Source organism: Bos mutus, chromosome 17 (assembly GCF_027580195.1).
Source record: "Bos mutus isolate GX-2022 chromosome 17, NWIPB_WYAK_1.1, whole genome shotgun sequence".
Lineage (NCBI taxonomy): Eukaryota > Metazoa > Chordata > Mammalia > Artiodactyla > Bovidae > Bos > Bos mutus.
In genome coordinates, this window is record NC_091633.1 from 38,140,449 (window position 1) to 38,167,524 (window position 27,076).

Here is a 27,076-nt window from a genome sequence, read left to right on the forward strand (position 1 = left end):
TGCATTTAAAAGTGAGGTAATTAGATTTCCCAAGGTTCAATGGTCAAGAGCCCTCTCATCCTGGGAAGTTGCTTCCCCACACCCCTCGCAAGAGGAGTTGTCTCACGTAATCCAGTTATTGCTGTATTGTTGTTCTAAAGGCACTGCTTTTTCAGAGGGCAAGCGTAGCAGGAAAATTCATACTCATATGTCCCTTTGCTGATATTGCTGAGTGTTGTTTTTTTTTTTCCTGCAGTTGAATACAGTTACTATTTTCTTCTTTGACTTTGTTTTGAGGATTTGTAAACATTTTCATGAAAATCTTTTCCTTTCCTACCTTTTAGGAGTTCATCTCAAATATGCCTAAATCTTTCATACAGAGATTTCCTATTTATTTTGCTATTTTTCAGATATCTGATAGAAATGTTATGACTGCTGAACAAATGGAAAGAGGATTTGTAACATGTTGGCACCAAATAAATGAGTGTCATGGACACTGAAATACAACCTATCTTAATCACTCTGACAGTGAGATCTGAGGCTTTTTTGGTCTTGTTTACGCACTTACTCGAATAGAGACTGTTTTCACCTTTCAGCAAAGCACATATGTATTTTTAAAGTCTGGGTATTAATTTTTTAGTCAAAACTGAAAAGGAACACACAACATACACTCTCAGCTTTACGGAGTCGGCCAAAACATTTTGCTTTTACAACATAATGGCAAAAACAACCTTATTGGTAGTTGGCTAATAATTCATTTAAATGATGTAGTCTGCAGCCTATGGGGAAAGATGAGAAGATGGTGAAGGGATTAGGGGAAAGCTTCCAAAATCCTCTTTGCCAAAGATGTTAAAGCGTCTAAGTGCTAAGAGTGTTCTTTCTAAACAGGTTAGTTCAACATTCCAGACAGTCTGTGACTCAAATTCGTGTATTGGTCCACACTTCTCAGTGAGATTCTTCTGTGGCCCCATGGGAAGAATTCATCTGAATTCCCCCATCACTGAAACAGTCCAGACTCTGATTTTGAAAGTGAAACCAGCAGAATGATGAGCTGTGTGGTCCCCGTGTACACTGTAGAGATATCCATACATGTACACACATTCGTTAAGTTTCCTTAAAGCTTCAGAGACAGTAATAAGAAAGGTCCTAGTTTAAATTGAAGGCCCTTCTTCTCAGCTTCTATAGGATTCATTCCCGAATAGAGAGGTGTATTCTTAATAGCGAATTTATCTGAAAAGACCTCACCTCTCCAAGCTCAATACAGAAAAGGAAATCCTTCAGTAATGAATTGATGCCAGGTTACTTTTACCAAGTGAGGCAATAAACTTTGGCACAATTTGTTAAAACAAATCTTCCATTTCAGTTATCTAAACCAATATATATTACTGCATTGTTGGTAAATTTGGGGGACTCTTTCTCAATTAAAGTGCAGGTTTTTCCCCTGTGACAGCACAGGAGAAATTTTACTTTCCCTGTATAACAAATTTTGATACCTAAGAAAGCATCCCACAAAATAACAGGCATACTTGTATTCTTGCTAAAATTTCTGATCTATATCACTTCTAAGGAGAGAATTAGATTCAAAGTTAGGCCCCAGACCAAAACATTTGCTTAAAATGAACATACATCAGTGTTAACTAATTTTTCCTACTGAGTTTATCATTCCAAAAACTTAACTATAACTGACAAAGTCTGGGTCATGATAGACTTAAGTAAAAATATTACAGAATATTGGCCAAATATTAGAAATACGTGTATAACATACACTTTTGAAAAACTTGTTAGTTAAGGAACTGCCCAATTCAGTTCAACAAATGCATGTGTATTAGGTATAGGTCCAAGGCACAACTGTGTACTGTGGCTGCTGCCTTTTGACTCCATTAAAAAGACTGGCCCTCCTCCCATCTCTCTTGCTCAGTTCTTTCCCTTTTCTCTCTGTTCTGGAATTTGTTATTGTTGTTCAGTCGCTCAGCCATGTCTGACTCTCTGCGACTCCATGGACTGCAGCACACCAGGCTTCCCATCCTTCACCATCTCCTGGAGCTTGCTCAAACTCGTGTCCATTGAGTCGGTGATGCTATTCAACCATCTCATCCTCTGTCGTCCTGTTCTCCTGCCTTCAGTCTTTCCTAGCATCAGGGTCTTTTCCAATGAGTTGGCTCTTCGAATCAGGTGGCCAAAGTACTGGGGCTTCAGCATCAGTCCCTCCAATGAATATTTGGAATTGATTTCCTTTAGGATTGACTGGTTTGACTCCTTGCAGTCCAAGGGACTCTCAAGAGTCTTCTCCAACATCATAGTTCAAAAGCATCAATTCTTTGGGGTTCAGCCTTCTTTATGGTCCAGCTCCCACATCCATATATGACTACTGGAAAAACCATAGTTTTGACTAGATGGACCTTTGTCGGCAAAGTAATGTCTCTGCTTTTTAACATGCTGTCTAGGTTGGTCATAGCTTTTCTTTTAATTTCATGGCTGCAGTCAACATCTGCAGTGATTTTGGAGCCCAAGAAAAGAAAGTCTGTCACTGTTTCCTTCGTTTCCCTATTTGCCATGAAGTGATGGGACCAGATGCCATCATCTTCATTTTTTGAATCTTGAGTTTTAAGTCAGCTTTTAAACGCTCCTCTTCCACCTTCCTCAAGAGGCTCTTTAATTCCTCTTAGCTTTTTGCCATAAGGGTGGTGTTATCTACATATCTGAGGCTATTGATATTTCTCCCAGCAATCTTGATTCTAGCTTGTGCTTCATCCAGCCCAGCATTTCTCATGATGTACTCTGCATTAAAGTTAAATAAGCAGGGTGACAATATTCAGCCTTCATGTACTCCTTTCCCAATTTGGAACCAATCCATTATTCCATGTCCGGTTCTAACTGTTGCTTCTTGACCTGCATACAGATTTCTCAGGAGGCAGGTAAGGTGTTCTGGTATTCCCATCTCTTGAAGAATTTTCCACAGTTTGTTGTGATCCACACAGTCAAAGACTTCAGTGTAGTCAGTGAAGCAGAAGTGGATGTTTTTCTGGAATTCGCTTGCTTTTTCTATGGTCTAGCAGATGTTGACAATTTGATCCTCTGCCTTTTCTAAATCCAGCTTGTACATTTGGAATTTCTCAGTTCATGGACTCTTGAAACCTAGCTTGGAGAATTTTGAGCATTACTTTACTAGCGTGTTAGATGAGTGCAATTGTGTAGTAGTTTGGCATTCTTTGGCATTGCCCTTCTTCGAGATTGGAATGAAAACTGACCTTTTCCAGGCCTGTGGCCTCTGCTGAGTTTTCCAAATTTGTTGGCATATTGAGTGCAGCACTTTCACAGCATCATCTTTTAGGATTTGAAATAGTTCAACTGGAATTCCATCACCTCCACTAGTTTTGTTCATAGTGATGCTTCCTAAGGCCCATTCAACTTTGCATTCCAGGATGTCTGGTTCTAGGTGAGTGATGACACCATCGTGGTTATCTGGGTCATGAAGATCTTTTTTGTATAGTTCTTCTGTGTAGTCTTGCTACCTCTTCTTAATATCTTCTGCTTCTGTCAGGTCCATACCGTTTCTGTCCTTTATTGTGCCCATCTTTGCGTGAAATGCTCCCTTGGTATCTCTAATTTTCTTGAAGAGATCTCTAGTTTTCCCCATTCTATTGTTTTCCTCTATTTCTTTGCATTGATTGCTGAGGAAGGCTTTCTTATCTCTCCATGCTGTTCTTTGGAACTCTGCATTCAGATGGGTATTCTTTCCTTTTCTCCTTTTCCTTTCGCTTCTCTTCTTTTCTCTATTCGTAAGGCCTCCTCAGACAACCAATTTGCCATTTTGCATTTCTTTTTCTTGGGGACAGTTTTGATCACCACCTTCTGTACAGTGTTATGAACCTCCATCCATAGTTCTTCAGGCACTCTGTCTATCAGATCTAATCCGTTGAATCTATTTGTCACTTCAACTGTATAATCATAAGGGATTTGATTTAGGTCATACTTGAGTGGCCTTGATGCTTTTGAACTGTGGTGTTGGAGAAGACTCTTGAGAGTCCCTTGGACTGCAAGGAGATCCAACCAGTCCATTCTAAAGGAGATCAGTCCTGGGTGTTCTTTGAAAGGAATGCTGCTAAAGCTGAAACTCCAATACTTTGGCCACCTCATGCGAAGAGTTGACTCACTGGAAAAGACTCTGATGCTGTGAGGGATTGAGGGCAGGAGGAAAAGGGGATGACAGAGGATGAGATGGCTGGATGGCATCACCGACTCGATGGCTGTGAGTTTGAGTGAACTCTGAGAGTTAGTGATGGACAGGGAGGCCTGGCGTGCTGTGATTCATGGGGTCGCAAAGAGTTGGACATGACTGAGCAACTGAACTGAACTGAGTGGTCTAGTGGTTTTCCCTACTTTCTTCAATTTAAGTCTGAATTTTGCAATAAGGAGTTCATGATCTGAGCCACAGTCAGCTCCCTGTCTTGTTTTTGCTGACTGTATAGAGCATCTCCATCTTCGGCTACAAAGAGTGTGAAAGTGAAAGTTGCTCAGTCATGTCCGACTTTTTGCAACCCCATGGACTGTATAGTCCATGGAATTCTCCAGGCCAGAATACTGGAGTGGGTAGCCTTTCCCTTCTCCAGGGAATCTTCCCAACCCAGGAATCGAACCATGATTTCCTGCATTGCAGGTGGATTCTTTACCAACTGAGCTATGAGGGAAGCCCGTACAAAGAGTGTAATCAATCTGATTTTGTTATTGGCTGTCTGGTGATGTCCATATGTAGAGTCTTCTCTTGTGTTGTTGGAAAAGGGTGTTTGGTATGACTAGTGTGTTCTCTTGGCAAAACTCTGTTAGCCTTCGCCCTGCTTCTGGAATAGGGGAGAGCAAAGGGAAAAAATGGATGTAAGATAGGCAAGAGTCACGTTGTGCCTAGACTGGATTGTTTGTTATGGGTTAGCACTTCCCAGAGTGCATGCAGAAAATAAGCAGTAACCCTACAGATAGCTATTTGTAGGAGTTTCACCAAAAGCAGAGGACAGATGGAGAGTTCTGGGGGAAACATCAGGTTAAAGAAGATTCAGGAGACCATCACGGCTAGGCTTCCCTAAAGTTAATAAATCTTTAACATTCTACTGTGCATTGTGGGAAACAGTATATATACTATTACACTTATTTGATCATGCAATACTTCTTCCTCTGAAAAGACACCAGTATCTCAAGGGGAATGCTGGCATGGGCCATGAAAACAAGCAGGAAGCTGCACCTCTCTTGGGAAACATGGAAGCTTGAAACACATGCCTAAGTAAGTGACCCAGAGCAAATAGAAACCAGTCATCATGAAATGCACCTCCTAAGAATACTTGCCTTTTCAGGCCTTTTTATTGGAATTAGGATAGAAGAACCAATAATCTAATTACTGCTTTTCCTTCTGGGATGTCTACTAAAAAGCCCTTTTATGGGGAAAAAAGTAAAAACAAAGGCACTTTTAGGAGTTACACTGTGTCAGCTGCCAGTGCATCAGCTGCTTTTGAATTGGGTTTAGAGATGACTGTCATTGACTACCCTTCACTGTCATTATGGCCCACAGGACTTCTGAAAACTATCATTATTTTCAGTGACATTTTAATGATAGAATTACTCTTTTCCCTCCATTTTTGGATACTGAAGCTAGACCCATGTAATTCCTGGTCTCTTTCTCCCCACCTTGCTCGCTTTATTTCTTCCACCCAGCATGTCCTTTCTTCTGCTATGTCCATATCTAAATTCTGTCCTTCACACTCCAGTTTATGAACCAGTAATTTCTTCCTTCTTTCCACACCAAAGCATTTTCCTTTTGCTTGCTAGCAGTACCTCTTAATACCATGTTTTCTGTGTCTCTGGATCCTCCACCTGCCCTCACATGCTTGTTGCATAGTATCTGTACTGCTGCTGCTGCTGCTAAGTCGCTTCAGTCGTGTCTGACTCTGTGACCCCGTAGATGGCAGCCCACCAGGCTCCCCCGTCCCTGGGATTCTCCAGGCAAGAATACTGGAGTGGGTTGCCATTTCCTTCTCCAATGCATGGAAGTGAAAAGTGAAAGTGAAGTCGCTCAGTCGTGTCCGACTCTTAGCGACCCCATGGACTGCAGCCCACCAGGCTCCTCCGTCCATGGGATTTTCCAGGCAAGAGTACTGGAGTGGGGTGCCATTGCCTTCTCCGATAGTAGCTGTACAGTGTGTGTTAATTGATGAATGACTGGTTAATTATGAGTAGAGCTCTGTTTCCTCTCAGTTACTTGTTGTATATTGCTAAGCAGATACAATAGAAAAATAGAAGTGGCAGAAAGGATTGCCTAGTTGGCTGGTTCTTCAGGACATCCCTTGTAAATAAAAAGCAACAGGATAAGGTTTATTGAAGCAAGTGTAGAATTCAGGCAGGCCCTCAGCCACCTTTGAATTGTGAACAGCTGGACTCCTCCTACACAGCGGAGGCCAGCTTCCTGTGAGGTGCTTGAGCACCAGCATTCATCTGCTCTGTTTCCCTTGTCATCATCTCCCAGAGAGCCTAAAGGTCGTCTCTGTCGAAACCAAACATTCCTTAGTGCTTTAGTCAAAGGTCTCTCCAAGTTTTCTGTATCTCACAATTCTATAGAAATTGTTCATCAAGGGTCAGGCCAGTACTCAATATAGTAGGCCAATTACTATGAAATGTTAGCACATACTGGAGGCCCCAAGTCACTAAGCATCCAGCTTTCAAATGGCAGTCAGTGCTCTGACCACCGCCAGTGTCCCCTCTGTCACTGCCGTGGAAGCTGAAGGCAAAAAGCAATCTATAGCTTAGAGGAAAATCTATAGATGCAGATATGAAGGAAGAGGAATTGCTCAAGGGAGCCAACCCCAGGGACAGCCTTGAAGGCCTCAATGACTCACTTGCCACTCCCTGTATTTCCCTACCTTGCCGTGTTAGGCTACCCGAGATTCCAGTTACTAGAGGAGTATAATCATTTCTTCTCCCTATTCGATTACTGTGTCTTGAGAGAAGTTTTACTAGACTGTGGGTTCATTTTCTCAAATGTGCCAGCGCTATTAGCCACCTGATCTCTGGCCACATGAGCCGAATTCCAGGAATTTTGAGAGGTTCCAGGCAGCCTTGCACCTCCCCTTCTTTCCTCACCCCAACCTCCCTACCCCACCACCCACCACCACACCATTTGCTGGTTTCAGACTTTTTGCACCTACCTCTACGATGAGATCACTGCACGTGCAAAACCTCGGAGCACTGGTCACATAGCAGTTAATTCGTAAAGTCATTAGTAATTGTCTAGCACACATAGTAGGTACTCAGTAGATGTTTGTAGCCATTCATGCTGGGTCCAGTGTTCTCCAAGGTATCAGGTAAAGTGTGTAAGACAAGGCGTTGGCCATGGGGTGGTAACCTTTCTACTCTACTTAGCCTGAGGAGGGAGCCACACAATGGAAGCATTTTCTGTTCTGAGAGAGGGAGCTGGAATTGCACCAGCGAACGGTTAATCCCTTCCTCTCTGCCTCTCCCAGGGATTTGGCTTCCAACTGTTCAGCCTTGCAGCCATTGCTTCAGATTCCTGCACACAAGAGAGAGTGCTGCTCAGATGGCGGGGCTAGGAGGACGCCAAGCTCTCCCCACTCGGTTCCACCACCTCCTCATAGAGGTCCCCAAGGTCCCTTTGGAACACAGTGGAACCAGTTTACCATGTGGGCATTTTATATGCTTTCACTGTGCTTATTAAATATCACATCCCATTTTCAAAATAGCCCTTTTTGCACCAGAATGTGTGATGAGGTTGTTTCACTAATCCCTAGAAGTTTTGTTTCTTCCTTCAACAAGTCGGTAGCCATTCTTTTGGGAAAAGCATTAACATGCATAACCACTATAGTCAACTTCAGTGCTCATTAATGAAGCCCAGAACTAACAGTTACATTGTGGTAATTTGACAAAGCCATCTAAATCTATGCATGTTTTTTGAAAGCTCCCTAAACATGCTGCTAAATCCCCTAAAAAGCTACTAAACTGCTTTGGCAGCCATTAGCCCAGCATAAGCAGAGGAGCTCTTTTCAGTAAGTGAACAAACAGAGAAAATATGCTGAATGGCTGGACAAATGTGTTTCAGCTGGCCCTTTCATTTACCGATATAAGGGTGCAGTCAATATCAATCACTGTTTTCCCTGTTGCCCTGAAAATCACAATATCTCTTTTCATCCACCAAGCTCTTTTCACCACAGTAATGTGTCTTTAGAATGACACTGGCATCAGCCTGCTTCCGCTGTCTAAAGTCCAGAGAGCTTAAAACACATTTCAGGATTCAAGACTGGAACCTTCCTCCCTTCCGTTTTCCTACGCCCACTTTCTCCTCCCTCCCCCAGCATCCCCTCCACCACCCCCCCACCCCAGATTCTTTTCAATTCTCCCAGCTTTCCTCGCTGAGTAAACAGAATTCACCTCTCTGTTTTAATGCAGCTCTCCAAAGTAAACGGAGACAACACTATCTGATATTCCTAAGATTTAAGAACTCATTAAGGAGATGCACATAAAGAAATGCTTTTACATGTCGGTAATAGATCAAAGGTGGAAAGGAATGTGGAAATTCTGTGCTATGACAAGGTGTGCTGATGCGCGGGACCTCGCTCTCCATCAGTCTCCTTCCTCGGCCCTGCCCTTATCACTGGTCCCCTCCCACCTCCCCCGCCACACGCACACTCACCCTTTGTCTTCCTGTGTTAGAGGTCTTTGTTGAAGTTGAAGTGTATGTGTTCAGTCCTGTCTTTGCAACCCCATGGACTGTAGCCCACCAGGCTCCTCTGACCATGGAATTTTCCAGGCAAGAATACTGGAGTGGGTTGCTGTTTCCTTCTCCAGGGCATCTTCCCAAACCAGGCATCGAACCCACGTCTCCTGCATTGCAGGCAGATTCTTTACCACTGAGTCACCTGGGAAGAGGTCTGTGCCTGTACCTTTACCATTGTAAGTTCCTAAGCACCAGTGCCATAACATAACATCTTTTTGCCTCCTGGATCTCAGTACTTAATATATTGTTTTGAAATTAAAGTGATTACTTCTTATCCTTTTGAAAACTCAAGTGGAATGAGTCTCAGAGATCAATGTGGATAAGTTTATAGTTGTAGAAGTTAACCATAGATGAATATCTGAAATGTGAACATTCCTAAAAAACAGTATGATTGTTCTCTACTTTTTTTTTTATTATTCCTTTTTATCCTATTTTTGTTTTTATTTGTTTGTTTTGTGTCAGATCATAGCTGTCTGTAGAGAGGCAGCCCTGCTGGCTCTGGAAGAAGACATTACAGCCAACTGCGTTATGAAAAGACACTTTACTCAAGCCTTGAGCACCGTGACACCCAGACTTCCTGAATCATTGAGACGTTTCTATGAAGATTATCAAGAGAAGAGTGGGCTGCATACACTCTGAGAGAATGTGTACATTCGTTATGCTAAAAATCCTTCGTAGAGAAAGGTTGTTTCAAAATAGTGTCAAAATAGCCTTTAATAAGCGAAATGTCTGAAATATGTTGACCAGATTGAGGGGCTTCCATTCTTGCAGACATTTTAAGTCATATGGTTACAATGAAAATATCCATGAAAATCTCTGGACAAGAGTTAAAATTAGTTTTATCTAGAAATGTGTGCTGAGTTTTAAAAATCAAACTTTTATATTTTCATTACTGACCTGGTTTATTCCTCCCATGGTGCTTTCCTTTCTTCAGAATCCATTTCAGTGCTTTTCCAAAAAACAAAACTGTGGGCATCAGTTTTATACATGAACATAGAAAATGCATGTAGTTGAAATCACGGTTTAAAATATTCACAAATCTTTAATTTTGAAGGCCAGCCCGTGAAATGGCTAAATGCTCCAGCCAGGCTTATGTGACCTTGTTTCCAATTACATATTTATTCTCATTATAATTCATGCATACATTTTTGGCATTAGCCTTCTTAGGTCTGTACTCGTGGCAATGAAACAAAGAATTGAGAGTTATCGCATACCCCGTAATGCCCTTTGAAAGATTAAAAACTTGGAAATGTAAGCTCAGTCCAGGTCTAGAGAACTACTTGGTTGTTTTTTGTTTTGTTTTGTTTTGTTTTTTTCATGAAAATGCTGTAAATAAACCATATGAGGTGTTCATGTTTAACTTGTACACATTTCCAGGTTACCAGTAAACTTTTTCAGTTGAAAGAAGAACCAACTTGTACTGTTAATCATATTGTCTTACATTGCATTCTAAATATCTATGTTTATGCTCCAAATTATTTGTCCTTGAGATTTCTTGACACTAGTACTCCATAAATATCCTTGAAAAAGCTGTTGGAAATTGATTGCCTGACTTCCAGGTCAGAAGCTGGTGATGGGAAAGATTGTGCATTTAAACCTAGTCACTGTACGTCTTTGAGAATTCCCAGAAAGACCATAAGGTGAGAGATACCTGATTGTGAAAATATCGAGACTATACAGTTTTGTGGTTGTGGATATTCTGAAGTCGTGTCTCAACTGTTTCATCCTTTGACTCTCAAAAGTGGATTTTGCAAGAGTTTTTTTTCTCAGACTGCATTGGTTTACTATTACAGAAAATCTCCCAAGGGATGAAGAATATTACTGCTATTTAGAAATGTGCTATCAAATAAATAGTGGAATGTGGCTATTTGAGATTTTAATTAAAATTAATTAATAATAAAAATTTAGAGGACTTCCCTGGTGGTCCAATGGCTAAGACTCTGCACTCCCAAGGCAGGGGACCCAGGTTCCATCCCTGGTGAAGGAATTAGACCCCACATGCCACAACTAAGACCCAGCACAGCCAAATAAATAATTGTTTCTTAAAGAGAAAGAAAGCAATTTTTAAAGTTTAGTTCATCAAACCTGTTAGCTACATTTCGAGTGTTCAAAGGCCACATGTGACATGTGTCTGCCATATTGGACAGACTAGATTGTAGAACATTTCCATCACTTAGAAAGATCTGTTGGACTCTGCTGATTAGAAACTATGGCTTACACATTGAAATAAATAGAACCTCAAAGTTGCTTTTGTGCTTCCCACTATACCTTTAGTTATTAAGGGACCATAATGCAAAGAGTTGACTCATTGGAAAAGACTGATGCTGGGAGGGATTGGGGGCAGAGGAAAAGGGGACAGCAGAGGATGAGATGGCTGGATGGCATCACCGACTCGATGGACGTGGGTTTGGGTGAATTCCGGGAGTTGGTGATGGACAGGGAGGCTTGGCGTTCTGCAATTCATGGGGTCGCAAAGAGTCAGACACGACTGAGCGACTGAACTGAACTGAACTTCTTTAAGTGCTAGGGTACAAGAAAATGAGAGAAAAACTTATTCCCAAAGACCTAACCAGGAAAATTAAAGAAATCCTGTTGCCTATAAACTACAAACAAGAACAGGAAGCTTGAACCAACACTGAGACTCTCAGATGGGGCCTGGGTGCTGGGGGTGAGAGGAAGGCAAACGCTACTCGGAGTTTACGTATTTATGGCCACTCAGACCCGTTAGCCCATATGACATTTGAAATTGTGACTGAGCCTCATACATAATGTTCAGATCTTTAGAGACCAATACCTTGAGTGTAAGAACAGACTAACATTCTCCCACAAGCCAGGGAGACCACAAAGAGCTTCTCTTGACTTGGTCTGTGCTTTGAATTAAAGAACTAAAATCCTGCTTGTTGTAATTTAGCTATTAAATTGTGTCCAACTCTGCAAGCCCCCAGACTGCAGCCTGCCAGGCTCCTCTATCCATGGGATTTTCCAGGCAAGAATAAGAATACTGGAGTGGGTTGCCATTTCCTTCTCCAGGGGATCTTCCCAACCCAGGGACTGAACCTGTGTCTCCTGCATTGGCTGGTGGGTTCTTTACCACTGAGCCACCAGGGAAACCCCAAAACCCTGCTTACAGAGTTTATAATCCCAAAGGGCGTGTGGAGCCTCCACACTCTCCTGGTGGAGTATAAATCAGTACAGCCACTTCAAAAAGCAAGTAGCGTAACTAGTAATGTTGAAAACCCTATAATCCCAATCGTTCTCCCAAGTGTATAAGTCAGAGCAAGTTATTCAACAAGGTAATGAATGCGAAAATCATATTACCATTATTTGTAAATAGTAAGAAACTGGAAACAGTATCCATCAGTAAGAGAAGGGATTTCTATGAAATACTCATACAGTGCAGTAACTGTGGCCGTAAAATAAAATAGCTATATGTAAAACAGTAGTCTCAAAAAGAAGGTTTCAGAAGAATACTTAATAAAGTTTTAAGGCATGCAAGGTAATATGTTGTTTAAGGGGACGTGTAGTAGAACACTACATGGATGGAAACCAAACACTTAAGTATTGGAGAAGAATTTCCTCAGAAAAGTTGAAATGCTTCATATGTTAAACTGAGTGATGAGAATACAAATATTGATTGTAATACAATCTGTAATTTTTGTATACCTAAATATTTTACAGTTTTTAAAAGATGACCTTAAATTGACATGTTTTGATGCAAGGGCAAAATGCACCTATAGCCATGTTCTGCATTCTAACCAATATCATAATCATAAATTCACCCCACTCCATGGACTTCCAATGCAACCTGCCACATTTCTGGAAAATCAGGAATACCAGGCATGATGGAATAAAATGCAGACAAGTAAATAAGGATCAGGTTTTTAGGACCCAGGAAATAAGTAGAAAGAATGTGGTTCCTACTAGCTTTTTTTAATTTCTAGTTTTATTGAGATACGACATACAACACTGTATAAGTTTAAGGTGTGCAGACAGCATAGTGACTGGACTTATATCATGTACTGATGACCACAATCAGTTTAGTAAACATCCATCTTCTCAAACTGATCCAAAATTAAAGAAATATAAAAACGATATTTTTTCCTTGTGAAGTTGGAAGAAATTTGTCCGTGAAAGTTAGTATTCAGGTGCTACACGTCTTGCAGTGGGTGGGAGAAATTAAATCTCAGAGTCAGTCCGTGGCACTGTGATCATACAAAGAGGTAAAATTTAAGGATTTTAAGAGATTTTTATATCACTACATCTGTAGTCGATTCCAAGCCAATTATTATTATTTTTTAATATCTTTAGGTAGCTAACGGTTGCCATTGAAAAGGCAGTGATAGTCCTTTACCTGAAGTTTGTGCCTTTTCTACAGCAGTAACAGTAAAGGTCTGAGTCGCAAAAAAGAGCAGGTCAGGTGTCACTGATGAGAGTTTACCTGGTTTTAACTCTGTAACGATTTGATTTCTCAGAATTTAAAACGGTGTATGAGCCTATTATTTTGGATTATTTGTGATTGAATACACAATACAATTCATGGAAAATTTAAGTTCAACAAGGAAAGAAAATGCCCAGCTTCCTGTCTAAGGACAACTTGGTTTGGGGGCATCTATTTGGTCAAAAATATTTCACTGGTTCAGATTCTTTCCAGGGTTTGGGGATATTCACACTGACACTTTTTGCAACATTCCAAGGGACTTTAGTTTGTACAGTGAAACTAATATTTCCTTTTAATAACAAAACTTAGAAGAATGGCTTTTAAGTTCTTTGCAAGCAAGAAAATTTATTTACAAGTTTAATACCGACCGCCCTAACCTAGCTTGAAAAGTATTCAGGTCTGTGCTATTTCTAATGCATAAAACAGATTTTAAAAATAATATATAAGCTTTCCATTTTGGAAAAATAATTATTGAATTTTATAGAAAAACAAACCTGAGTATCTATTTCATTTGTCTTAAGCAGGAGAAGGCTGTAGAAAAGGTGCTCAAAAGATAGAATAAAATAATGTCCCTGGCCTGTATGTATAATGTCTTCAGTCCTTGAATGTGAGGTTGTTAGAGTCTTGGTTCATTTTGCCATGTTTTCCTGAGTCCTTCCTTTAAAGATAAGCACCCATCAGAGCACTTTTTGAAATTATATATGCATTGATTTAACAATAGTTTCCAAATATGCTCCATGTAGAAATTCTGGTTCTCCAAATTGCTTTGCTTTCCTCCCTTCTTTTTTCATTATGCCAGTTGTGTGCATCGATAGACTTTATCTAACTTCTATGTCAGATATACCCCCGTAACATGTATCTTTTGGGGAACAGAATTCACTAGCAAATTTAAGCAAAAAGAGATGTTACAAGTTTTTTAATAGTCTACAAAATCATTGCAAAACATGTAGATTCTTCTTTCAAGACTTAGCCACAGGCTTCCCTCATGGCTCAGTGGTAAAGAATCAGCCTGCCAGTGCAGGAGACATGGGTTCACTCTGTGATCTGGGAAGATCCCACATGCCGCGGTGCACCACAGTATTGAGCCTGTGCTCTAGAGCACATGTTCCACGAGAGGAGAAGCCACCACGGTGCGAAGCCTGCACACCACAACTGGGGAGTGGCTGCTGCTCACCACAGCTAGAGAAAAGCCCACGCAGCAACGAAGACCCGGCACAGCCAAAAATAAATAAATAAAATTACTTTTTTTAAAGAAACGTAGTAATAAACATTCCTGGGAAGTGTTTAACGTGTCACACAACACACAACAAAACCTAAGGAAATGGAAAATGGAGCTCATCTGTAATGAAATTAGAGAACAGAGAAATCATGTGTTAAATATTTCAATTGCTATCTGTCAGGTACAACACAATTTGGACCAATTTGAAAATGTGCTCTGTAACCACCATGTAATAAAACTAAAAATAAGTATAGAAACAATAATAACAACAAAAGCAACTACTTAGAAGTTCAAAATTCATTTAGAAATAATTATTTGATCAAAGAAGTCAAAATCAAAATAATGGAATATCTGGAAAATAATAATGAAAATACTATTTATGGTTGATGACAAAAAATTTTTAGCACAGATGATTATATAGTCAAAAATTCATTTAGATCTTCAATCTGATCATTGTAATGCTACCTAAACTGATTCAGAGCATAAAGAAAAAGAAATCCCAATACTTGCTGTGATAACATACTGCCAAACCCCCTTCACTAGCTACATATCAAAATCTTTAAAAAAGTACCTTTTAAAAATGATTACTCAAAATAAAATAGTAATTTTAGCATATTAACAGGTCAAAATAGAAAAAATTACTCAGTTTTATGGGATTCATGCCTCTTTTTTTTTAAGTAAAGATAACATTAACATGCTAAAAATAGTAATCCTAAACCAATGGCCAGTAACATAATTAAATATCAGAAACTAGATCAGTTGTTCATCTTTATTGCTTGAGTGCTAGCCAATGAAGGCATACTTGGAAATAGAGTAAAAACCCCAAGATAATTCACTGAGAGATTATTATGTAACTAACTAGTATGGCCTCAGACTTCACTGACTGTTAACAAAAAAATAAGGTCACATTTTCTTTTATACTCAAATTATGTCTTCATCCTCCGATAACCAATTCTACTGATTCTGCCTCTTCAAACACTCTCTGGGACTCTCCTATTCACATAGTTCAATATTTGTTAAGTACATAGTGGCAGAAGCTTAACACCAGCTCCTCACTGTCCACTCAGTCCCCCCCCACCCCACCCGCATTGTCCCCTCTGTGAATCACTTCCCACCCCTGGGCCCCTGCTGCTGGCTTCTAATGAGCTCCCCCAGGTCACCACCGCTCTTTCCCATCTCTTCTCCCTAGTTTAGACAGTGCCCGTACCTCGACTTCCCCCAGTGTATAGGCTAACACTAGGCTGTGATTTTTTTTTTAAGTAATAATAAAAAAACAATGAAAACATCTTAGTTTCATGATGGATATCAGATCTCCTAGAGTGTGTACGCGTCTTCCTCTGTGGCATATGGTCTCTTTCTTCTACCCTGTTGAAAGATCATTTGGGGCTTCCTTGGTTGTTCAGACAGTAAAGAATGTGCCTGCAAAGCAGGAGACCCAGATTCCATCCCTGGGTCAGGAAGATCCCCTGGAGAGGGGCATGGCAACCCACTCCAGTGTTCTTGGCAGAGGAGGCTGGCGGGCTACAGTCCATGGGGTCGCAAAAGAGTTGGGCACAACTGAGCAGCGGTTCTTGAGTGACCTTTAAGAAAGCTAGGTCAATAGAGGAATAAATGAAGATGGTTACACTATGTTACATACTTGATGTGGTTTTTTTCCAAAGAAGTTTTAATTCATTGTGTCCATTAAGTAATTTTCATCCAACCCCAAATCCAACCTTCTAAATTTGGCTTTGTAGTGCTGAGACTGTTCCTTGGCAAACCACAATACTTCTTTGCCACCTGATGCTGGTAGGCTGCAGTCTATGGGGTCGCAAAGAGTCAGACACGACTGAGCAACTTGACTTTCACTTTTCACTTTCATGCATTGGAGAAGGAAATGGCGACCCACTCCAGTGTTCTTGCCTGGAGAATCCCAGGGACGGGGAAGCCTGGTGGGCTGCTGTCTATGGGGTCGCACAGAGTCAGACACGACTGAAGCGACTTAGCAGCAGCAGCAGCAGCAGCAGCAGCAGCAGCGCCAGTAGGAGGCGCTAGAGGAAGACTGCGAGGCTAGAATAGAAGATGGGACTTGCTGTGCTGTTTCCTGTGGGAACCCTGTGTCTGCCCTGCCTCTTTCCAGAACATTACCTGATAATAGTTGTTGTGTTTTTTTTTTTTAACCCCAACTGTGGCATTTCCTTCCCACAGCAGTTGAGTCCAACATTTGCAAATACAGCCTTCCTTCCCGCAGAGATGCTGGCACTGGGAGAATGTTTTGTGGGCATATAGAGTCTAAGGATATTAGACCAAGGAGGTTTAATGTAACACTGGATTGAGCTCAGGGTATGATATAGGTTCATTTAGCACAGATTCTGGATTAAATATGTTTGTTTAGCTGCAAGTGGCTGTCATAAGCTGCTTCTTTATTTTACTTGTTTATTTGTACATTGTCTCTGTTGTCTCCAAATGCTTCACGCATGTGGGGATTCTTGTCTGTTTTGCTCACTGTTGGATTCTCCCCAATCTCCATTGTAAGTGAAGAAAAAAATTTTTGTCTTCTGTGCCAAATTAAAAAAATAATAGCTTCCTTTTTCATTTGCCTGTGTGCTCACTCAGTTGCTCAGTCGTGTGGGACTCTGCGACCCCACAGACTGTAGCCCAGCAGGCTCCTCTGTCTATGGGATTCTCCAGGCAAGAGTACTGGAGTGGGGAGCATGCCTGCCACGTCAGGATCTTCCTGACTCAGGGACAGAACCCGTATCTACTGCGGCTCCTGAATTGAATCATTATTGCTGAGCCACCAGGGAAGCCCGTTTAATTTGCATAGTTACACACACACAAATGTGGCCTTTTGTGCTTGCTCTCCTCTGTAGAACATCTCAGTAGAAATTCTTCAGAAAATTTGATGAGCGTGATTGAATGAATGCAAAAGAGCCTATTGGCTGAGAGTCAAAGGACAATAGTGCACCGTTTCAGCTGCTGCTACTGAGCTTTCTGAGCTTCTGTCAAGAGAGAAATCTGGTCCTTTGTCTCCTGTTTTCACCTGTAACCGTTCACCACATTATCCCTCCATGTTGCTCCCATTTTAGTAATAAAATATCTAGTAAAAACTAGGAGGAGGTAGAATCATTCAAGTCGATATGTAAATATTAACACTCATTTTTAAACATTTCACAATGGCCCATGCTTTTGGAAAATCTTGAGATTTTTGATAGGCTTTCTCACAAAAAGTTGATATACCCAAAAAAATGAAACATTACAGTGAAGTTTTAGCACAGAGCCAGCTTGTGCCAACCCAAAGAACAGTAAGGATTTTTCCAGTAGCTTCTGGGATAATCTGTACTGTTCGCCTCTTAGGCAGGTTAGAGTTCACCATCACAGGGCATATCAGACCTGAATTACAGGAGTCACGGCTTGGAACCACAGGACTTTGTTCAACGCTCTGGGCAGAAGTTGTCCAGGGTCAGGCTTGCTACCCTGGGTAGGGCTTCTCCTCTGGCTTCAGAGAAGATAAGGTCCACACGTCTTCCCCTCCCCTCCCCTGGAGGGTCAGTGGAGGTGGACACTGCCAAGCAACTTATACCACAGTTCACATCTTTCTTTCATGTTTTCTTTCAACAAGTTTCACTCTTTACTATGGTCCCAACTGGCCAGCCCCGGTGGACTCCAGGTACATTCCATTAGAAAGCGCACTGGGGAAGAAGGCAAAAGAATTCTGGCAAAATCACAGAATGTGGATAATAATATACCAGTTGCAATGGAACATTCACGCATCTCATGGGGGTGCTGTGAGAACCAATTAATGTTTGTAAAGGCCTTTGAGTTCCTCGGAGGAAAGGTGCCACCAGAGCGCTAAGCATTATTGTGAAGGGATTATGTGCACAAATACAATACCAGGAGCCAGGATATGACTAAAAATAAAGCAGAACTTTCTGTGAGGAAGGTAAGGAAGGAAATGCCTCACTGAAAAAGGCTTAACTGTCTTTTAATACAAATGCTTAGGCTACCGGGTAATGGAACAGCAAATCTGAGATTCTATTCTAGGTGAAGGATTATGTTTTCTCGGCATTGTCAAGGTGCTGGGGAACAAAACAAAGTGACTGCTTTACCCGAAAGGAGGTTCGAGTCTTTGAAAAAGAGATTAAGAGGATGTTTGGCTATTGCCCTGTGTCCATCCATGAGGAAAAAGGCAACAGAAAAGCAAATGTTTATTTGCTTTTGGGGGGAAGGGGTTTAAAAAATCAGAAGGAAGGAGACTGCTTCAAATTTTATGGTGGCTCCCAATAAATCTAATGATGAGGATTAAAGCTTGTTAGACACCGAAATAACACTTTTCGTTTGCTTCTTTCTCAAACAAATGCTTCAACATCTGTGTTTGAAATAGCCGAAGTAGTATCTTCTTGCTTGAATATTTACAAAAAATGATAACGTTAACTCTACAAACAAAAACCCTCTACTTTGTCTGTGATATAAGTAAACCAGGCTATATTTATGGACTGGGTCGTATAGTGTTTTCAAAGCCCTCATTAGGCACTGGGTTCATAAAATTCACAGCAGAAATGGGGATGAAAACCCTGTCTCCTCCCAACCCCTCTTTCTGACCCTTTCCTTCTCTTCCACCTGCTTATTTTATAACAAGGCCTCTGGAGTCTGAAGCAGATTAGCAAACAAATAAATCCTTTAATGTCATGGAATACTTTCTGCAGCATAAATGGGATTAATCTGCCAACCCAGCAAATTCTACATTTCAAATACCTCAGCTGCATTAATAAGCCACTCTGCCAACCCCCTAATTTATGGCACAAAGGTCATTTTATTTTCATGTTTGCCCTGGTTAGACTTTCTTTCTCCTTTCTTCCCTCCCTTTCCATCTCCTGCTCTCTTGTTTTCCCCCTTTGAAAATGTCCTGTACGCAGCCTTCAGACAAGCATCAAAGAGCACAAATAATAACCTGTGGTTCCCAGAGAAGCCAGAAGAGTGAAAGAAGGTGGGGCCTGAGCCGCCCTTCACCAGCCCCAGAATTTCCCGCGGCCGCCTCTGTGTGGCCCTGGCTGGACAGCGTTGGGCTGAGTGAGGCCTGGACGGCACGGCCAAACGCAGGCGCTCTATGGCCTCGAACCTTGTTTCCCCAAATTTTACTGTAATCATGAAGCAAAGCTGGGCTGGTTCTGTAAACCCTACTCAGACATTTTAAGAACTGCAAATGGGTTGAGTTTTGTATGAATGAAGAAGGCAGGCCGCCTGATCTCTGAGCTCAGAGTTAGAAGGTATCTCCAAGTGCCATTGAATTCAAGGACTTGCTCAAGGTCATAAAGTAAGAGGGTCAAGCGGGTGGTTTACAGTCACTGGTTCTTCCGTCTGCCTGAGCCAGCCTGTTCCCACCCAACCACACTGCTTCCCTGAGGAAGGGATCGCTGCACTGCTCTCTCACTCAGGAGCCTGAAGGGGAAAAGGCTATTTTGGGGTTATTTACTCAAAAGCCATTGGGTATATTCTGAGTCATATTAACATTTCCCTTTACTCACCCTTTGAAACCCGAACACCATGAGTCACTGTTCTGTCCTCTTGGTTAGTGACCGAAGGGAAATGCTTCATTTTGAGAAGTAGGGCCTCCTGGCTGTTGTGGATATGTTTCTGAGAGTCACAATGGACACAGATGTGATGAAGAGTGAGGCCATAAGATCCATGCAGCTGTGAACCCCAAAGTCCTCATGGCACATGAGCCAGAGAGACTCCTCCTTCCTGAAATACACGGTGTCCATCAGGCCTTTAAGCTAAAATAGTAGGAACAATGGGGTAAGGAAGAGCAAGATCGTAAGCATGTTTCTCAAGAACAGTCATGACATCAGGACCTTTCATTGTAAGATAGCAAAGCTTAACAAATGAAGTACAGGAACATTCCACACAATGGATGGATCTTAGCAACAGGATACTGAATGAAAAAGAGGGTCCCCAAAGGCCACATGACACCCTTTATATAGGTTAAAGCATGGTTTTAAATCCATGAGCAGTTGAGGAAGACAATGCAACTACACAGAAAGAAAAGGAGTTAACGGGCTCAGGATTCAAGATGGTGGGGAGGAGAGACGTGATGCCAGCTGGGAAATGTATGAGTAGATATGAGTTATTTTCTGGTCCTGCTTTCGTTTGGGAGATGGGTTCATAGATGGTAAGTATTTACATAATACATTTACATGTTATTTACAAACTTAGGATTTAGCAGGCACATTATTTCTATTAATACTTGCATGTATGTGAGCTAAGTCACTTGTCATGTCCAACTCTTTGCAACTGCATGGACTGTAGCCTGCCAGGCTCCTCTGTCCATGGGGATTCTCCAGGCAAGAATACCATGTGGCTTGCCATGCCCTCCTCCAGGGGATCTTTCTGACTGGAACCCAGGGATTGAGCCCACATCTGTTTATGTCCCCTGTGTTGGCAGGCGGGTTCTTTACTGGTAGCACAGCCTGGGAAGCCCCTCCCCACTGATAACCACCAGTTTGTTCTCTATGTCTGTGAACCTGTTTCTGTTTTGTCATGTATTCCTTTGCTTTACCTTTCAGATTCCGCACATAAGTAACGAGTATTTATCTTTCTCTGATTTCGCCCACTAAATATAATGTTCTCTAGGTCATCCATGTAGCTGCAAATGGCATTATTTTATTCTTTTTTATGGCTAAGTCATATCCATTTCTTTATCCATCTTCTTTATCCATTCATCTGTTGCTGGGCACTTATGTTGCTCCCATGTCGGCTATTATAAATAATGCTGCAGTGAACACTGGGATGCATGTATCTTTTCAAATCTTCTGTATCCACATCTTCTTTATCCATTCATCTGTTGCTGAGTGCTTATGTTGCTTCCATGTCTTGGCTATTATAAATAATGCTGCAGTGAACACTGGAATGCATGTATCTTTTCAAATCTTCTGTATCCACATCTTCTTTATCCATTCATCTGTTGCTGAGTGCTTATGTTGCTTCCATGTCTTGGCTATTATAAATAATGCTGCAGTGAACACTGGGATGCACGTATCTTTTCAAATTACTGTTTTCATTTTGTCTGAGTCTTTTTAATTGATCACAAATATGACAAAACTTTAATCCAACTTTAACTCATTCTTCTTAAAGCAGCTGTGCCATCCCAGGTGTCCCTTCTGTCAGGCAACATCTATCAACAGTTAAAACACATCAGCTTCTCTCTTCCTGGAATCCATTTACAACATGAGTTTTTTAGAGATGTCCAAGGCTGTTTATGGCAACATTGTACTAGCAAAAGCATGAAAAAATCCTAGAAATAGCCCAAAGGTGTATCAATAAGAGAATGATTGAATAAATTACGGTATAGCCATGCTGTGCACGCATGTAAAAAGAACAAGAGACAGTTTTATAGTGATAGCTAGCTACCAGCCGTGTGTTAAGTGCACTTATACAGGTTGTCTGATACATTCTCGGCCAGTCAGTTGTCAACCAGGGACGGTTGAAAACGGGAGATCTAAGAGACAGGTCAAGTAACTTGCCCAGATTACACAACTAGCACAGCTAGGCTTCAAGTCACGAAAGTGTGTAAATGTGTGAAACGTTTTGAGAAATACGTACCAAGGTTGCAATAGCAGTTATTACTCTAAAACATGGTCGAGTTATGGATGTTTTTGCTTGGCTTTAAAATAAAAAGAACAAAGCTTGTGTGTCTCAGACCCATTCCTTTCTTCCTGGCTGTTCCCACTGCTCCCAGGTAAGCCCAGGTTTTGTCCTCTCATGCTTGGTTTACACACTAGTCTCCTGGGCTCTGCTTTTTCTCTAAACATCCTATCTGACCCGTCCCTCCAGCGGGTACCCTGCCTTCCAAGAAAGTCCTGCTCTTTGGGCTGAATTCACCTGACCACCTCTTAATGATCCAAACGTTTCTTTGTCCAGGGTTCAATCTGACCAGCTCTGCTGCAAGCAGCCTCATCTTTTCCCTTCCCCTCACTGTTCCACGTTTCTGCCCCTTCGTGTCCTGACATGGTTTGCGGCCTCACCCACTAGGACCCCACCGTCCTTCTTTTCAGCTCTCAGCCAAAGACCACCGCTTCATAAAACTGTCCCTCCATGGCTCTGCCAACCTTCAGTACTGCCCCCTCTCCATGCCTTGCTGTGGCATCTGGGCCATTCATTTTGGTACTGTGTTCTTGTGGTTTTTAATATATTTAATTTACTGGGTGTTTAACAAATATTTTATTTATTTGGCTGCATTGGGTCTTAGTTTTGGCATTCCAATTCTTAGTTGAGGCATGTGGGATCTAGTTCCCTGACTAGGGATCGAACCCAGGTCCCCTGCTTTGGGAGCCTGGACTCTTAACCATTGGACCAGTGAGGAAGTTCCTATTATGCTTTATTCCTTTTAGGAATAAAGTGACTCTTAAAGGCAGACAGCACCTGTTGTCCTTTTTTGAAACATTCAGCACTGTGTTCTCTCTCTACCTGCTGTCCAAGAAACATATATTTAATAATGTCAGTGAATTAACGTGGCCATGTTTAAAATAGCAAGCTTACAGATACTGTCCGTAAACAGAATCAGATGACTTAACTGAAGTATAAAACACATGAGCATTACTGCCAAGTAAATCTTCCCCTGTTGTTACACCAGTCCCTCCATGACTGGCCTTCTCATCCTTGAACCGAACCCCTTCCATGGCGTTGCTACCACACCTGTCCAGCTGGATGCTCACGGGAGCGTCTGCCTAGAACTCGCCTTGGATTTTGGACTAGGTTTGAACCTTTAGCTAGTGGTATTTATCTTCCATCCCCAAGCTATCCAGGGGCCCACCCAGAGTCACCTCATTAGCATAAAATCAGGCCAGGTTGAAAGGGGATGATCCCCTGGAGAAGGAAATGGCAGCCCACTGCAGTATTCTTGCCTGGAAAATTCCATGGACTGAGGAGTCTGGCAGGCTCCAGTCCATGGGGTCGCAAAGTCAGACACGACTGAGTGACTAACATATATATATATATTGAGAATATATATATATATATTGAGAAGAGCACAAAGACACTCTGCTCGCCCCAGGAGGAAAGTACGAGGGTTTTAGGAGCCCTGTGCCAGGAACCGGGGATGAAGACCAAATATGTATTTCTTATTATATCACATTATCACACCCTCAAACACAAAACTCACACCTACCTTTTAAGGTGGTAAAGGATAAAAATGAAGTAACGTGTGTGTGTGTGTGTGTGTGTGCGCGCGCGCGCGCACGTGCGTGTGTAACCCAGACCCCCTCAAAGCTCAGGGGCCTTTCCTTCCCACCTCCCTCCCAGCTCTGGTTCTAAGCACAGGGCATAGCCTCCCTACGTGCACGTCCTTCTGCCCTTTAAACACATCCTGTGGAAATTTGAACAATTCAGAGACGTTTTTCTGAACAGGCATCACCTGTTCTTTTTCACAAGGATTATTTATGTGTTCAATCTGACACTTATTTCTTTTTTTCCTCACAGAGTTTCCCTTTCTTGTGAATCATATTCCTGGCCAACAGGGGCATACTTATCATTTTTTCCTGAACTTTCCAAAGCCTGTTTTCCGAAGTCCAGGACTCACGTCAGCTCAGCCTGATGGTCCCTTTCCTCTGTTTGACCAGGAATGACGCAGTCATTTTTGCTCGAGGTTCCTGGAAATTACACAATAGCCATTAAGTTCTTTTTCGTCAGATTTAAGTCAAGAATAGAAGTTCCCTTGTTGCTTCCTCTGTCTTCTTGGTGATGAGGGCATTAGGAAGACTGGCAAGGACTTATCACATGGTTTACTTTTTTTCTGTACCTTTTTTATTTTTAATTGAGGTATAGTTGATGTATAATATCATGTGGTTTATTTTGAGCAGACTAAGACTTCTGCTAAAATCTGAAACTTTGATGCTGGTCTCCATCATCGCCTAATTTACCTGTTAATTATCTGATATGGATAAAACATTTTCTCACTTGACTTTCAGAATAATAAAACAGTAATAGCTTTACATTTATTGTGCATTTTCAATGTGTATACCAGGCACTTGTAAGAGCTTTAAGTACAACATAATTTTTAAGCTTAAAAGCAACTCCATGCTTTTATATATATATATAACTTAGTTTAAAAAAGAAGGATATCCTGTCATTTGTGACATCTTGGATAGACAGCGAGGGTACAATGCTAAGTAAAAGAAGTCAGAGAAAGATAAATACTACATGGTATCATTTATATGTGGAATCTTTTTTTAAAAAAACAGATACTGTGTGTGTACTAAGTCACTCCAGCCATGTCGGACTCTTTGTGACCCCATGGACTATAGCCTGTCAGGCTCCTCTGTCCATAGGATTCTCCAAGCAAGAATACCGGAATGGGTTGTCATTTCCTCCTCCAGGGGATCTTCCCAACCCAGGGATTGAACCCATATCTCTTAAGTCTCCTGCATTGGTAAAGGCAGGTTCTTTACCATTAGTGCCAATCTTTTTTTTTTCTTTTTAAATAGATACAGAGAGTAGAAAAGAGGTTGCTAGAGTCTGGGGAGTGGAGGAAAGAGGTTAGTAAAAGGGCACTAACTTTAATTTTGTGACTCTAGTTGATAACACTGTATTGTACAGTTGAAATTTGCTAAGAGAGTAGAACTTAATGTTCACACTAAAAAAAAGGCAAATATGAGGTGATGCATGGGGGAAATCATTTCACAATGTACACATACATATATCAAATCATCACACTGTAGACTTTAAATATCTTACAATTTCATTTGCCAATTATACCTCAAAGCTGGAAAAAAAAGCAGTCAAAACCAACCCCATAAGGTAGGTGCTACTATTAGTTCCCATTTTACAGATATGGAAACTGAAGCACAAAGACTTTATGGAATTTAGCTAAAGCCACGAGGCTTGCAAGTAAGACAAGGAGGATTCTAAGCTGTCTCAAGCCACCACTCTTTATGGCTTCTCCTGCTTGGGTTCTAACACCAGTTCCCTAACTCACCAGCTGCCTGATCTTGGGGAAAGTTGCTTAAAGTATGAGTCTCAATCGCCTCATTTGCAAAACTTGGAATAACAATATCAGCATTGTAGGGATTGTCATGAAAATGAAGTGAAGTGTGAAGGGGACACCAGAGTGTCACAGCACCCTGCCACCCACATCTTCTCTGCTCCCAAGCTGCTCCCTCTCTTCACGTGTTCCTATTCTGACGTCAGATTCCATCATGTAATCAATGCATACACTTGTGTTGTTTCCCTAAAAAGATATTGTGTGGTAGTATGTCTTTGTATAAATGGCATCGATGAATCAAGGAAATATATTATTTCCTTGTGCATTTGTTTTGTCTGGCTAGTGTATTGATAATTTAAGCGGCAAGAGACATATCTTGAATTTGTTTGAGTTCTTTCAAAGCCCAATGTTGAATCTCGCACTCTCTAAATACTCGATAAACAGTTGTTGTCCTGTGCTTAATAGCTCAGTTGAGTCCGACTCTTAAGGACCCCATGGACTGTAGCTTGCCAGGCTCCTCTGTCCATGGGGGTTCTCCAGGTAAGAGTTCTGAAGTGGGTTGCCATGGTCTCCTCCTGGGGATCTTCCCAACCCAGGGATTGAACCCAAGTCTCCTGCACTGTAGGCAGATTCTTTACCATCTGAGCCACCAGGGAAGCCCAAGAATACTGGACTGGGTAGCCTATTCCTTCTCCAGAGGATCTTCCTGACCCAGGAATGGAACTTGGGTCTCCTGCATTGCAGGCAGATTCTTTCCCAGCTGAGCTACCAGGGCATATTAGTGTTTGCCCATAAAAGCAAATGTAGCAGCTCTGCACTGTGCTAAGTAAAAGATGCTTTTTTTCCACCCCCAGTGCAGGATTGCATTCTCCTCCAGGGTCATTTTTCCTTCCATCAGAGAGTGCGGGAGGAGGGGGCCAGGGCAGGGGGCAGCACTTTCAGGAGGGTGTAGAGAGAACAGCCACCCAGTGCTCGGCTGCCAAGTCCTCTGCGCCCAGCCTTGCCAGGTGACACTATAAGGAAGCAGAGGAGGCCACTAGCTGGAGGGGGAGGTGGGTGGACTTGTCTGGACGTGGCACTGAGCTCCAGAGCTGCAGAGTCCGCAGGAAGACAGAAGGACACAGCTGAATTCTCTCCTCTGAGGTTTGGGGCACGTGTGTGCTGGGCTTGCGCATCCCGCCCCTACTTGTGTGTGCTCATACAGTTGTGTCCGACTCTGCAGACGTGCTTCTGCCAACGTCTCGGCGGGACTCGATGAGAGGACGGTCAGGAAGCAGCCCTGCTGGGAGAGAGGGCAGCTGTCCACACCAGGGACAGGCTGAGCGCAGGCCGGAGTGACTGGAAGCCAGAGCACTGCAGTGGTATCTTGTGGCTGCAGTTTTCCTGTCTCGCCCACTCAAGACTTTTATGACTCCTGCTGGAAAGCAAGCAAATCAACAAAATTAACTCATCTGAAAGCTGACCTGCTAAACCTGGAGACCATTCTTTCTCCCCTGAAATTAGTAAAGTTCCTAAATTGTTGATCTGTAAGGATGTGAAGTCCTGTCCTGACTTTGGGGACATTTTTGTTGTTGTTATTTAGTCCCTAAGTCACATTTAACTCTTTGGGACCCCTGAACTGGGGCCCGCCAGGCTACTCTGTAACTGTAGCTATTCTCCAGGCAAGAATACCAGAGTGAGTTGCCCGTTTCTAATCCAGGGGATCTTCCGCACCCA

At 42.0% G+C, this 27,076-nt stretch overlaps 1 protein-coding gene across 7 annotated transcripts in view; it reads left to right on the forward strand.

The window, feature by feature from the left end:
- Positions 1 to 27,076, forward strand: part of AFG2A (AFG2 AAA ATPase homolog A) — a 379,428-nt gene that overhangs the window by 313,923 nt on the left and 38,429 nt on the right. For 2 of the 7 annotated variants that reach the window (XM_070386485.1, XM_070386487.1), the window contains exon 17: positions 9,212 to 9,346. The exons of 1 other annotated variant lie outside the window; for it this stretch is intronic. Coding sequence is in view for 3 of the 6 variants with exons in the window: in XM_070386483.1 (XP_070242584.1) it covers positions 9,212 to 9,388 (177 nt within the window). In the remaining 3 variants the exon portion in view is untranslated. Of the gene's footprint in view, positions 1 to 5,153; positions 5,172 to 9,211; positions 18,685 to 27,076 lie in introns of those variants that run through there. 4 more of the 7 variants (XM_070386489.1, XM_070386490.1, XM_070386483.1 and 1 more) reach the window with 3 other exon arrangements.